Source organism: Pipra filicauda, unplaced genomic scaffold (assembly GCF_003945595.2).
Source record: "Pipra filicauda isolate LSUMZ 115617 unplaced genomic scaffold, ASM394559v2 scaffold273_size1055052_pilon, whole genome shotgun sequence".
Taxonomy (NCBI): domain Eukaryota; kingdom Metazoa; phylum Chordata; class Aves; order Passeriformes; family Pipridae; genus Pipra; species Pipra filicauda.
The window spans coordinates 118,411-131,805 of NW_024104391.1; the positions used below are offsets into that span (position 1 = coordinate 118,411).

At 38.1% G+C, this 13,395-nt stretch overlaps 1 protein-coding gene across 4 annotated transcripts in view; it reads right to left on the reverse strand.

Annotated features, from left to right (window-relative positions):
• The window catches only part of SLC12A4 (solute carrier family 12 member 4), a 46,969-nt gene that overhangs the window by 26,966 nt on the left and 6,608 nt on the right, over positions 1-13,395 (reverse strand). The window contains exon 1 of one of the 4 annotated variants that reach the window (XM_027749987.2): positions 3,095-3,337. The exons of 2 other annotated variants lie outside the window; for them this stretch is intronic. In XM_027749987.2, the coding sequence (XP_027605788.1) occupies positions 3,095-3,266 (172 nt within the window). In that variant the 5' untranslated portion in view covers positions 3,267-3,337. Of the gene's footprint in view, positions 1-3,094; positions 3,340-13,395 lie in introns of those variants that run through there. One more of the 4 variants, XM_027749986.2, reaches the window with a different exon arrangement.

Sequence of the window (13,395 nt, forward strand, 5' to 3'; positions counted from 1 at the left end):
TCTATAACTATTTCTTACATAGAATAGTGACAAGTGATAAGACAGTTCTCATGCACTTAGAAATCATTATTAACGCTAAGAGCAACTTTTGAGCCATTATGTCCAAACTGATTAGGTAGATTTAGTAAGACTTCAAAGACTAGATTCTGTTAGTACAATACAAGTAGACAGATACCAAAGCACTCCCTCCCTTGTTTTTTATTATTGTTTGTTTTTTATTACGTCCACTAATCCCAGACTTTAACACACTCATCATGCCTTTACCCTTACTGTGTTTTGAACATTTAGACTGTGCATTCTTCAGACTCCTCTTAAAGTTAAAACCTAACATCAAGTACAGCAAAAGCAGAGCATTCACATACACAATGAACAATGTTAAAAAAATGATAACATGGAAGATCAGTAGAGCTTTCTGTAACAAGTAGTAACTTAAAAAAAACCCAAACAAACAAGGGCACTATAGTTTAAAATAACCTTTGGAGAGAAAAAAAAAAAAGAGATTAAATTGATTTCCATCTTCAGAAATTCTCAGACCTACGTCTCCCACTACACTCTGCTTAACAAACAAAAATTCTTTTCTTCTGCCTGTGCCTCTTCACTCCCTACTCTTTCAGCCAATACAAATGAAAGATTTCCAAGAGCATCTCCTTAAGAAAGGATCAATCCAAGGAACACTTTTTTTTCTATTTACAAAAGAAGTAACCACTAAAGAAATTAAAAATGAAAGAAAAATTATTATCCCAAATGAAAATACTGCAAGTTAAAGAAGTATTGTACACTGAACACACCAAAAGCAAGACATTAAACAGCTGGATTTTTTTTGCACGTATTTTCAATTATTAAGGTAATTAATTCAGCAATACTACAATAAATTATTTTAATATAATTGAAGTGAAAATATCTGTGCCCTCTGAAATCTGAATCAACTTGCAATATGAACTTAACAGGCAAACAGAAGAGTCCTCCCCTACACACAGGGATCAGCACACACCGCACTGTTACAAAAGTAATTGTTATAAGCCAAAAAATTATGAGAACATTCAGTACTATTCTTACTGAGGGGAAGGGATGCATGGAAAGCAGCATAATTTGCTGGAAATTGCTGACCGTGCTTTGAACAAAATTTTTGGAAAAACAATATTCACAAAAAACAGAGGGATTTTCAAGCCTCTGGAAGTAAACAGCTGATCAAAAATATAGGTAGAGAGCAGTCTGTTGTGTTTACATGCCTATTGCCTTTCTCACAGCTCTGACACAACTAACCTCAAAATGTTAATTAGCAGCTGCCTTGAACAAGTGGGCTCAGCTTATTTGCTGATCCCACCTACATGTGAGAAATGCTCACTTTGCTGTACATAGTAAAATTTTTTACTAGAAAAACATCAGTAAGCTTAACCATACAGCATCAAAATCAAATGTTTATCAACTTCAGCAAGGTAAAAATCTGCAAAAACTCCCTGCTTGCTGTATTTGTTAAGTCTACACTGGCAGCAGGACTATAGCAGATCAATTTTGCTGCGGTGCTCTAAGCTGTGCTGCAGTCCCGCCTTCTTGTTGTGGTTAAAGTACATTTGTGATTTTTGCTGAGGAAATGGAGTTATCTGCCATATACATTTTACTCATTAAATTGGACACTAATGATGGTGCAAATGATGACAACAGCAACAGAAATAGCCTACTTGATTCTTCAAGACTGGTCTCTACAGTATCTTCTCACCATTACACTTTACCAAACACAGTAGGGTCATGAGCAACTGATTTGTTTCCTCATTGCTCATATACTATGTAGGAAATCCTATATACTATATAGGGTCCTGTATACTCGCTCTGGTGACTGAATGTTTGAAATATCAGACTGATTTTTTTTTTTCAATCACAGTGATTTTTAAATCAATTCTTTGTTGTCCTAGTTTTCCTTGTTCTTCCATCAGGAACCTTATTTTACTATTGTCTCAAGTCAATATAAATGGGCATTCCCTTACTTGTAATGCTTACAGAAATTCTCACCCTTTTGATATATAAAATCACACTGTTGCCAAGACAACTCATACTTTCAATCTCAGATATAGTATGACAACTGTTTTGCTCATTACCATCATCGATATAAGCTATCCTTATTTAAGAAAGACCACTTCATGCCATCTCCCCGAGTCTGACAAAGACCAGTGACTTCAGATGAATCTTCAACTTCATTGATATTATTTTTCAGATGCAACTTCATTTTATCAGCAGTGAATTTTTCACAATTGGTCTCTTCAGAAACTCTCTCAAAGAGCTTCCATCTTCTCTCTCATTCTCAATTTGTATGTTCAAGCATCACCATCAGATTTTCCTTCCAAATTTGACCCCTTGGTGTGCTCGCTTTATACACCTTCCTGCACACAGGAAGCCCAAACAAAGCAAACTGCAATAGAAACATTAGTAGAACTAGTGACTGGAAATAGAGTATTGGTTTTGCAGTTGCTAGGGCACATCTTCCTCTAGACGACAGAGAAATACAACTGGCTTTTTACCACATTCACAGCGCTAGCTCCATTATCCTGTAATAACATACAGATTATGAATTACTGCAGACAATGCAAAAATAAAAGGGGCCTTTCCTACTAATCTAATGAAGTGCCACATTAAAGCCCCTCTCAAACACTGTACACTTTCAACAGGAAGTGAAGGAGCGTAAATTTATATGCAAGTTCTTTACAATGACACCCTAGTTTCACTTCACCACTAAGCAGAACTGGGTGCTGCAGAGATGTGTGCTGATTCAAGAAGGGTGCTACATTGCTAAGTTAAATACAGCTAATTAAATGACAGCCAAAAATCACCTTCACCACACTTGCATGTTCAATGCAATTTCTACTTTTCAGACATGTTCTAAATTAAAGTGTTCATCTTACTTTCTCTCCATATTCTGTTTCCATTTCACAAGTAAAACCTATAGCAGATGACCATTTCCTCCAGAAGAATCACAAATGTACTTTGACAAAACAGAACGGAACAGACTGCAGCACAATATATAAACTGCACTGCAATAAAAGCTTTGTCTGATATAATCTGTCTGCTAATAAGCAATACCAGCAGCTTCCAACAGACTTACTTGCACGGGAAGAGCTTGTTATCTCCATCAGTTTTGGAAGAGAGTGGATGTGACCTCGGAAAGCTACTCTGGGGAATTCTTGCCCCAGCTTCACACGAGGGCAGTTTACATTCTGAAGCACGAAGTCTCCTGGGCAAGCACCATCCTCTGACATGCATACAGTTTTCCACATTCTTAGTTATCAAGTCTTGGTCTTGGCCAGTAGCTACGTGGTGTTAGTTTTCATCATGCAAGATTGTTTTGCAAGGAACATTTCTTAAAGAGGGAGCTATATACTCTGCAATAGAGAACAATTGATTTGCCTTAGTGCCTAATTAATCTCAAATTTGAGGCAGGCAAACTTTATTCCAAGTAGGCTAATGCTTCCTCTTCACTTGTTTCGGTGCTTCTCAGTCTTCATTATCTTTCAATAATTAAGGCATTTTATTTCTGAATGCTACCAGTTCTCTTCCAAACCAAATAATTCTATTTGCAGCCACCACTACAACTATACAGTTTATCTAAACATCTCCAGCATAGTTCCCTGAACATTTTAGAGCTCCCCTACTCAGATATGGACTCAGATCTATAGAACAAGTTCCTCATCATATGGATAACCTGAGTTCCTTAAAACATTAAAGATGGTTCATGAACAAAACCTACAAACTCTAAGTGTGCGTACTCCCAGACATACAAACACAAGCTCAGAAGACAGAATAAAAGCAACAAATGGATGTCCAAACTTTTGGCTACCTTTTATCTCATTGCCGAGAAAAAACACTGTGGCTAAATCCGTAGCAGATATTTTACTGATTGGTTTTATTTTGTTCTTCTCCAAAAGGTTAATGTTGTCTTTACTTAAAAAAAATGAAAAGAAAAAGATTAAGAACATAGAGGACGGTATCCATGTTACTGTTTTCCTTCTAGGAGAGGATTAGGCGAGACAGACATAGTTTCACTGCTTGAGCATGCTGAATGCAAGTCTTTTGTGCGAGCCATTGCATTTTCTTTAGTAACTGAGGGATGAAAACCAGAATTTAGAGAGCATTACAAACAAAACATATATGAAATTAACTAAAGAACAGATCAGTGAGGATAAATGAAAGCTGAACAATTAGGCATAGCGAGATTATTGTAAAGAGCAGGAAGGTTCACAGCGATAAGGTGTACTCAGCCAGACTACTAAAATAACCATCCCTGTGAGAAGGTGGCAAGAGCAGTTGCATGGCTTGACCTGTCAAGGTTTTATTCTCCTCTACTGTCAGCTTCTGAACTCCCTTATAGAAAACCACCACTCCCCTACTTCATCATGTTCAGGTAAATAAGTGGAAATTAGTGCATCTTGAAACAACTGCAGATTTTTTCCACGTGGACACGACTAAGTCAGAAATGCTCACCTACTGCTTATGGAAGCTTTATCCACCTGGCAAGTTAAGGCATGCTGAAGGCACAGATAGTTTGACCAGCTTCAGTCTGGCCAGCAGAGATAACACAGGAACTGAAACAGTAATGCCAGTTAAGCTACAATAAGGTTTAAAATATTAAAGAAAAAAAATTCTGAAGAGGGCTGAACTTTGATAACAAACTTTTGCCACTTTGCTTCTACAGGCAATCTGAGCTAGTTAAATGCCAATTGGCAGAGGCACACACACCATGCTCACAGTATCTCAGGTGGAACAGCCTCAGACAGGGAAGCTGGACAAAGCTCTAGATACGGCTGTGACCTGTGATGATGGCATGCAGGTCTGCCATAATCCTCCCTACCTGAAATGTCAAGAGTTACATCTTAAGTGACGGGCTAAATTTCTTCAAATAATTTTACTGCGAATCAGAGCACAAGTCAGAGCGGGAACTGAAATGCTCAGCTTGACAAAGAAACCTGTTGGTTTACTTACCTCTATAACTGACAAACAACACATGTATTTCCTAGAAAACCCAGCTCAAAGGACAGCTCAACACGCCTCCCCTCAATATAATTTAATTTCTGGAATAGCCTGAGAGTTAATATCTCACTTTTAATTGTACTGTGCATGTACAGACCCTTTATGTATACCACAGTAAAAAATATTGTAATGAAACAGCCTGTCTAGCAGCTAACACCACTTTTTGCTGTTATTCAGACACTATTTCACAAGTATCACTGGCTACAAAGCCTGTGATAGTTAAGGACACAAACCGAGCCATTTTCATGCCCATGGAACATCATTTAATCTGACTATTTCTTTAGTTAAAAAAACACATTCATACTTTTAATATTCCATCTACAAGTAACACTGGAATCTAAGATTAGAAATCAGAGTTGATATCCAAGTAGTTGCTGTGGATTTCCTTTAACCTAATTTCAGCTATCTAAACAGCAGGCAGTTATAACCAAGTAGTCACACAGGCTCACTTTTCACTCAGAAAGAGATGGCCCAATTAACTGATCCCTGGAGTACCTCCTGTGCACCTTGGCATGCTGCAAATTACCTCTAAAGAGAGCCTAACTTAAATAAAAGCCTAATTTATGGGTGGTTTAAGGTATGCAAAATTTATCCCACTTTGGAAAGAAAGTTAGTTCTGTTCTGATTTATTTATGCATTTCCAGATTTTCATGTGTCAAGATGTTCTGCACATTTCTTCACAACTGGCAATTAAGCCAGAATTTATTTTGATTTTTTGACCACAAAGCCAAAATAGGTTTGCTACATTGAACTGTTCTCACAAGACCTAGGAACAAATGCATACACCCACGGTAGGTATTCTACAGGGGAAAAAAAGTTAGAGAAACAATGGGATTCCTCCAAACAGAAATTATTGCATAACTAGGTAATTTTATTAGTCACAACATTATTTTTGAGGACATTTGCTCACAGCCTTATGGATGAAGTTTTTATATTAAAAGCTGTCCATGTCCGTTTTTATTACACTCTGGGGTTTTGGTTTGTTTTTAAAACAGTTCTTGAGAAAGCCCTACCCAGATGTCAATAAGGATAATGCTTTCCCAAGCACTTGTACTGTTCCTCCCAAAGGCTGGGTGATGTTCAGAGCATTCTGCTTGTCACCCACTGAGTACTGCTGAGGAAAAGAAAAACCTCAACACCTTTCTTGGCCTTTGCCAGCAGTTCAAGGACCCTGGTACCTCCACATTTCAGGAGCCAAGCATGCAAGAGTACTGCTGAAGTATATCAAGAGACTGACATATCAGGATAATCTAAAAAACATGTATATGACAATTTGATTTCAAATACATTCCAGATCTCCTTATATTCTTTAATTATGTGGTTCCTCACATGTGGCTGGACTAAACAGAACTCCTCAGAACTGTTATGGAACCTTCTTCTTGGTTCATTTGGGAGACTGCAACAAATAAGTCTATGTACAATCATGCCTTTGCAGATATCATTATCTTTAAGTTTCCTGAACATACATCGGATATGGCTTCTTTTCTTAAATTACTCACTTTCAACAACTTAGCAGAATTCCTAATCCAATGTCAGCAGCAGTCCAAAGTAGAGATTTTCTTTTAAATAATAATAAAAAAGAGAGACTATTAGAAATATTTGCTTCTACGTGAATAGCACACAACTAGTCAGAAACATGAAGCATTTCTAAAACAAAACTTCTGATTACAAACTTGCAACAGCAGAACATGCAGCTGACAGCATGGATCGGACAATGAGAAATACTTATTTTCCCTTTAGCTACAAAGTAGTCAGTATTATCCAAAGCACTTTTTTCATGCAAAACCAGAAAGTCATGATTTAACTTTCATGTTTTTCCATACTGAAACCAAAAATTTCTTTATTTTGCAGTAGCAAGACAGTAACAGTGACATTCCAAGCTCAGAAAAAAAAGTTCTCAAAATGTTTTGATAACTCCACTAAGTTCTTGGGTTGGAGGTAGGCTATTTTAGGTGTGGGGTTTTTTTATTAGGAGTATTATATTTACATCAGAAACAGAAGCAGCAGGAAATAAATAGCATTGCATCTAGATAGATAAAACTCATTCACACTACAAACGAGTCATTGGTAATGAAATAACCCTCAATGCCAGTTCACCTTCAGCTACCAGGTCTTTTTCACTTAAGGTGGCAGAAAGCAGGCACTATAAAATCCCAGCTGACCCAGTATTTTATGAAAATAAAGGTCAAAGTCGCACTAGATAACAACCCATGCAACAATAAGGCTATATGAGAGGAAAGCACAGCAGAACGAAAGGACAGATCTTTCCCTGGATAGCTTTTAGGCAGCAAAGAGACCTTCTGTACTTGAAACACAGGCTCGAACTCAGTTACACTGACAACACTGAACGCTCACATGCCTGATCCAGACACACACTTCCATCAGAAACTGCAGCTTAGAGACCAAACTATTGACATTCATGGGTATATTAAGAATACATGGTGTTCATTCATTATTATATTATGTAATAACATTATTTGTTTGACTGTCAAATTGACACTGTCAATATAGTTTTACGTCTACTGATTTTTACCCAACTAGCAAAGGTGTGATTCTTAAGATTCATTATGCACTACACAGCAGATACCATGTACATATTTATAATCAGCAACAGCTATGGCATCTACAAAAGTGACACAAAGTGCAATTTTACCAAAAAATAAATTAGGAAGATGCATTATTGAGAACATATTCATTCCACTGAAACAGTTCAGAGTTCAAAAGACTGCATTTGCCTGCGTTCTGCATGAAAGAAACAGCAAAAGCCTTCCCAGACAACAACCTATGCAACAGTTAGGTTGCACCAGAGCACAAAATTAAGTGTACAATTAAGCACAGATCTTGGATTTATCGCTAGATAAACATGTGAAATTACTATCAGACTTCTACTGTACTTTACAGAACTAGATTAGAGAATATCTTCACCAATCAAGTTAACTGATCCTACACAACTTGATGGATTTAACAACTTAATAACCTTGTGTTTCAAAAAGTGAAATGATTTTATTCTTCAGTTAAGTTACACTGATAGTTTCAGAACAATTGTCCTAGAAGCCCTACAATTCTTTGTAGGTACTAGTATCAACACAAAGTACTTACCCTTTAGCAATAGCTCTTTGCCATTTTCAGTAATTTGGTTTACCATTATTCTTCTTCCTGCTCTTAGCACATGCTTTAGTAAATGCCTTCCCCGTGGAGTCCTGAGGATTGGACAAGTTTAATAATATTGTATTCCCAAAAGAACTTTCTTCTACCTGCTCTGACAAAGTGCTGGCTGCAATGTTGAATTGGACTTCCAGGACACAAGAGTTTCTTACAGAAAGCTAAGCCAACACTGATATAATCCTGGCACTATAATCCTTTCAACACTGAGAAAACATACAAATGTCAGGATCTTACTCAAAATGCTATTTGCCAAATCCAGGCCCAGCCACATTTAAGAGGCACACTGCCAGCTCTTTGCACACTTACTCAGAAAAGTGTGCCACAAAACTGCTGCTTGCTCAGCGTGGAATCAGACAGCATTTTAAACCTGCTAATGCCACGAAAAGTATAGCTCTGTGACGTTAGCCCTGCAGGCATTTCAGCTTTCAAGTGAAAACAGCGATCTATTTCTTTCCATCTTCAATATGTTATAATATGGTTACCCATTAACCATATTATATACAAGATCACAAAAAAAAGCATCAGCACAATGAAATGAGAGGTTTATATAAGATACACAAGTAAATACTAACTTGATGATTCTAAGCAGTTCATAATTACCAGAACCCCCATCATTCTGCCCATTCACAAGGAAGTCCTCTAGATACCAGCACACACCACACTGAGACTTATCTACATGATACAGTAGGTACAGTCACCAAGAATGCCTGTGTAATTAAATATGTCAAATCACTTTTGAGAAATTGGATTTAGGAACTCACATCACTTAGGAGCTTTCAAAATATAACTTGTCATTGCCAGTTGAAAAAAACCCACTATAAAAAAACAACCTTTGTACTTCACTGTAATCCACTTCAGAGGTTCTCTCATGTGGAATGACTCCAAATCATTTCTCACAACTATCCTCCCTGGAACTCCATCCTTTCACATGCATGAAGGCACCTCAGATACAGAATACCTTGTATCAAAATACAAGGAACAGCATTCTAGCACTTTCCTTGCCTCAGGAAAAGCCTCTTGCTGTAAAATGTTCTCACGTTCTCTGAGAGACAGTAACATACAGCTATTAGACCAGCATGCAGATTCCATGCAATATTCAATCCAAGTTCACCTTTCTCTCCGATATCAAATACAGAAAATTGTTTTCAGCCCTACAAGTGTTCAGCTGACCATGGCTACACAGTACAAAAGATGAGAGAACAAAACCAAAAAAAAGTCAACCCCCTCCCGACAACATACACCACAACTTTGGACATACCTGCTCCCTCTTTCAGCTCAACATGGGCCAAAGAAACAATTGTACAGGCACAAACCATGGAGTGAGAGAAAGCAGGTGGGAACAGTGACCATTAAAAAGTCAATACTGCCACCAGCTCAAAAAGCTTCCTACAGGAAACAAGTGGAAAGAGAGAAGGTATAAACTAGAGTGTAAATATCTCCAAACATGCAAAAAATAACAGAAAAAGGAGATTTAATTACTTTCAACATTTCAACGGATGTACATTCTGTGCATTACATCATGTACAATGTACATTAACTAACAGCTACTATCTACTTTTGGAAGACAGTAGAAAGACATTGGTAACCGGTTACAGCTTATTTTGAAGCCCTGAATGTTCTATTAATTTTCAGTTAACTCATACAGAAAGTGCTGAACATCAGATATTTCTTACATTTGAGAAGTACTGTGTTCCATGTGAAAACAAAGTTCGTGAGAGACTTTTTGCAACTAAGGAAAGGGGGGGGAGGGTGTAGTAAGGAAAAAAAAAAAAAAGACAGTTAATTCTGTATATGGTCCAAGGTTGAGATCCAAGGATGACCCAGTGTGAAGTGCTGCAAACAGCCAAAACTCACTGTAACTCTGGCCATAATACTTACAGAAAGTACAAGTCAGCAAGAGACTTCTCCAAGGAAAGGGAGTCACTCCTTCCCAGTGAACATTTTAGAGAGTGGAGAGCACTCTGACATTGCACATGATAAGCAACAAACCACCGTCCTTCTAAAATCCATACATTCTAACATACATTTACAAAGAGCCCACAGGTCTTCCAAAATAGCACAATATGTTTCACACAGTGCAACACGCAGTACAAACCAAGACAAATTCAGATATCTGGAAAACCCACAGTTGCTTTTATCATCATTTTACAAAAAGTTCATCCATTTGCAAGAGCATCAAAGTAAAGTCAGTACAGCACATTAACTCACAGAAACTTTTCAAAGAGCAATGGGCAACATTAAATCACTCTTCTGCTCCAGTCAGAAATTAAGCAGATGCAATAGAATCTAAGTCTAAAGAAACTCAGGGACATACAATGGTGAGTTTACTCCTGCTAAATATATGCTTCTACCACAAAGTCCACAATACAGTATCTTAAAAGGGCAAAGGCCAAATATTGCAATTAAATCACTCTGTGTGTTGCTTTCAGTTAGAGCTTTAAAGCTCCTTGCGTGTATGCTAAAACGCATCTTAACACCATGCAGATAATCATCCTCCTGTCTGGTTACATAGTATTGGGATCTACCAAACACAACTCAGCTACACCTCCTTTCATGTTTGGCTACCCCGTCCCAGAAATTAATCCCTGACATTGCCACCACATTTTCCAGAACACAGAGACACATCAAAAGGGAGTGGTTGGTGTCTGCCTAGGCAAAGAAGTCAAGATGCAAGTTCCATGTGGGAACTGAAGCAAGGGCTGGTTTGTGGTGCTCTTTATAACACCTGTGCCCTGGAGATCATGCGCTAAGTACAGGGCGAAGAACACAAACAGGAATCAAGGGAAAGGAAGGGATCCTGTTGTGGGGAGATGGACAAGTAGTATTACTGCCGAACACTTTGTATGGTAAAAATCACAGACTGGACAGTTAAAACCTTAGCAGAACAAAGCCAAAAAATTTCAGGAGTTGTAGGTTCTAAAATCAAACCTGCAAGACTACTGAAGAACTTCTGCCTTTGTCCTTTGCATCAGCTCTGGACACAAACATATACTATAGCAAGTAGGAGTAAAAGTAAAGTCAACTACGCTACTCAGAAGTGGATGAGGAGGACAAAGCTCCCGAATGCAAAGATAGAAGGCAGAGGAGAAACAGTAATGTGCTGTCCTCTGTCAGAGACAGCAGCAGCTATGCTGTCTTCTTGAATTACTTCTAGTCCTGACTCGGATCTGGCCTCCGACATGGAAATCCAGAGGTGGACTTTGCACACAGTAACTAAGCTCATGGCTGCTCGGCTTGCAAGCAGAGACAAGGTCATAAAACAAAGTAGTATTGCTATAGATAATTTTATGGAGAACAATTATACTCCAGGGCATAAAATCTGTGTTTTACTGCAGCAATCAGCAATTTAAAGTATGCAAGAGCAAGTCTGAACAAGTTTGCCCTCCTTAGGAGTTACTCTGAGTCAGCAAACAGGCAGCTTCTAATGGCACACCATAAAAACCCTTTTTTCCCTTTGACATGGAAGTGAAAGTCAGAAGTTTGGATGGTCTAATCTGCTTCACGATAAGGGGGGAAATGTAGTGACCGAATGATGTTCTAAATCCCTCAGATAAACACCAGAAATTGCTAGCTACTGGTAGGAGATGAAAATAAAGGCTGGTAATTACCGTAGGGGAAAAAAAACACATATAGTTCTGTTCAGGCATAATTAGCTTGAACCTATACATAGTACAGCATGCCTCTGCCCTAAACACAGCTCTGCGTCATTGCTCCTCTCCCAGGATCTTGTTATACAATCTCTGCTACAGTTCCCTTCAAGCCACCCTGCAACATCAGCTTACAGCTTTGATTCTCATTTTCAAAGTAATCAATGGTTCGCATCCTAATTATATTATAGACTACATGTCAATCAATGAAAGAGTTGGGCTTCTAGGACAATGCAGGTCACTCGGGTGGAATGGGGAGAAGGGAGCAAATTAAGCATTCTGGATTCAAGGGGATGGACCTGTGGGCCAAATATCCATGAGACATTAGGCAAACCCAGAATCTGAACACCTTTGGAAATGCTACTACTCTATTCCTTATGCAAATAATTTTCCCGGCTTCCTGTAGCAGCACTGTGACACCAACACAAAGGTGGGATGATGACCATCCCTTCACTAGAACCAGCCATTTCCTCCCTCACCCCTTGCCCTGCTGCCCAACCCAGCCTGGCACTGGCCTCTCATCTTCTGCTCAGCAAAATGCCATCTCATTTACATTTCTGACAAGTTGTAGGCTGCCTCCAATCAGCAAAGCAAAACTGTCAAGTTATCAAACTTCCCCATTCATCCATAAGATAACTGAGTCAAAAGCTCTTTTGGGGCAATTAGTGCTTTATTTTGCATGTCAAACTTCACATCTCTGTCCTACAGAGCACAAAGAAGATCAAAAGATGATTAAGAAAGAATTCCACCAAGCACCTTCAATAGGAGCAAAATTTTTGAAAAAATGTTTTCCCAGAGCTGTTCTGACCTATACCTCTCCTGCTCAGACACGAAATATGACTGCTGGAAAGTAAACAGCCTTCTTTTTCAGGCCAAACCTAGCACCTACCACAAAACCTAAAGCCGTATTACATGGCCTGTTAGGAAAAAATGCTACTTCATTAACTCCAGGACAGTTTAGAAGTGAATTTGAGACTTGTGAAACAATGTTTAAAATAAAAACCAATGGGGACAACTAGGCAGTCTACAGGCTACAAAATAACCTCCAGATACAGTTTTATATATATATATATATATATATATATATATATATATATGCATATGCAGTTACAGTATAAAAAATGCTGTCATATCAAAAATCCAGACAGGTTTACCCTACATGCATTGTAAGACATGTATTTTTTGTGGCCATGTAGACTTACATTTAAAACCAGACATATTAATTGTCAAGTACTTGATTCTGTGAAAAGACTAACATTTTTTGCGTACAATATTTCGTTATTTTGCTTGTTTAAAACCAAGATATTGTTTGTTTGGCAATGACTACAGCAGCCATTGTGAAAGATGCACAGTTCTCCATGCATGACAAAATCCAAGTATGCTGAAGGAAATCATCCAAAGCAGCTCAACTGAAAGAACAAGAACAGTACTACTCATTGCTAAGGGATCACTTGGCAGCATTTAAAGAGATGCCTACTGAAAATTAACAATTAAGAAAGAGGTTTTACTAAATCAAACAAAAAAATATACTGAAACTTTACTGTCTGAGAATAGAAATTAGCTTACT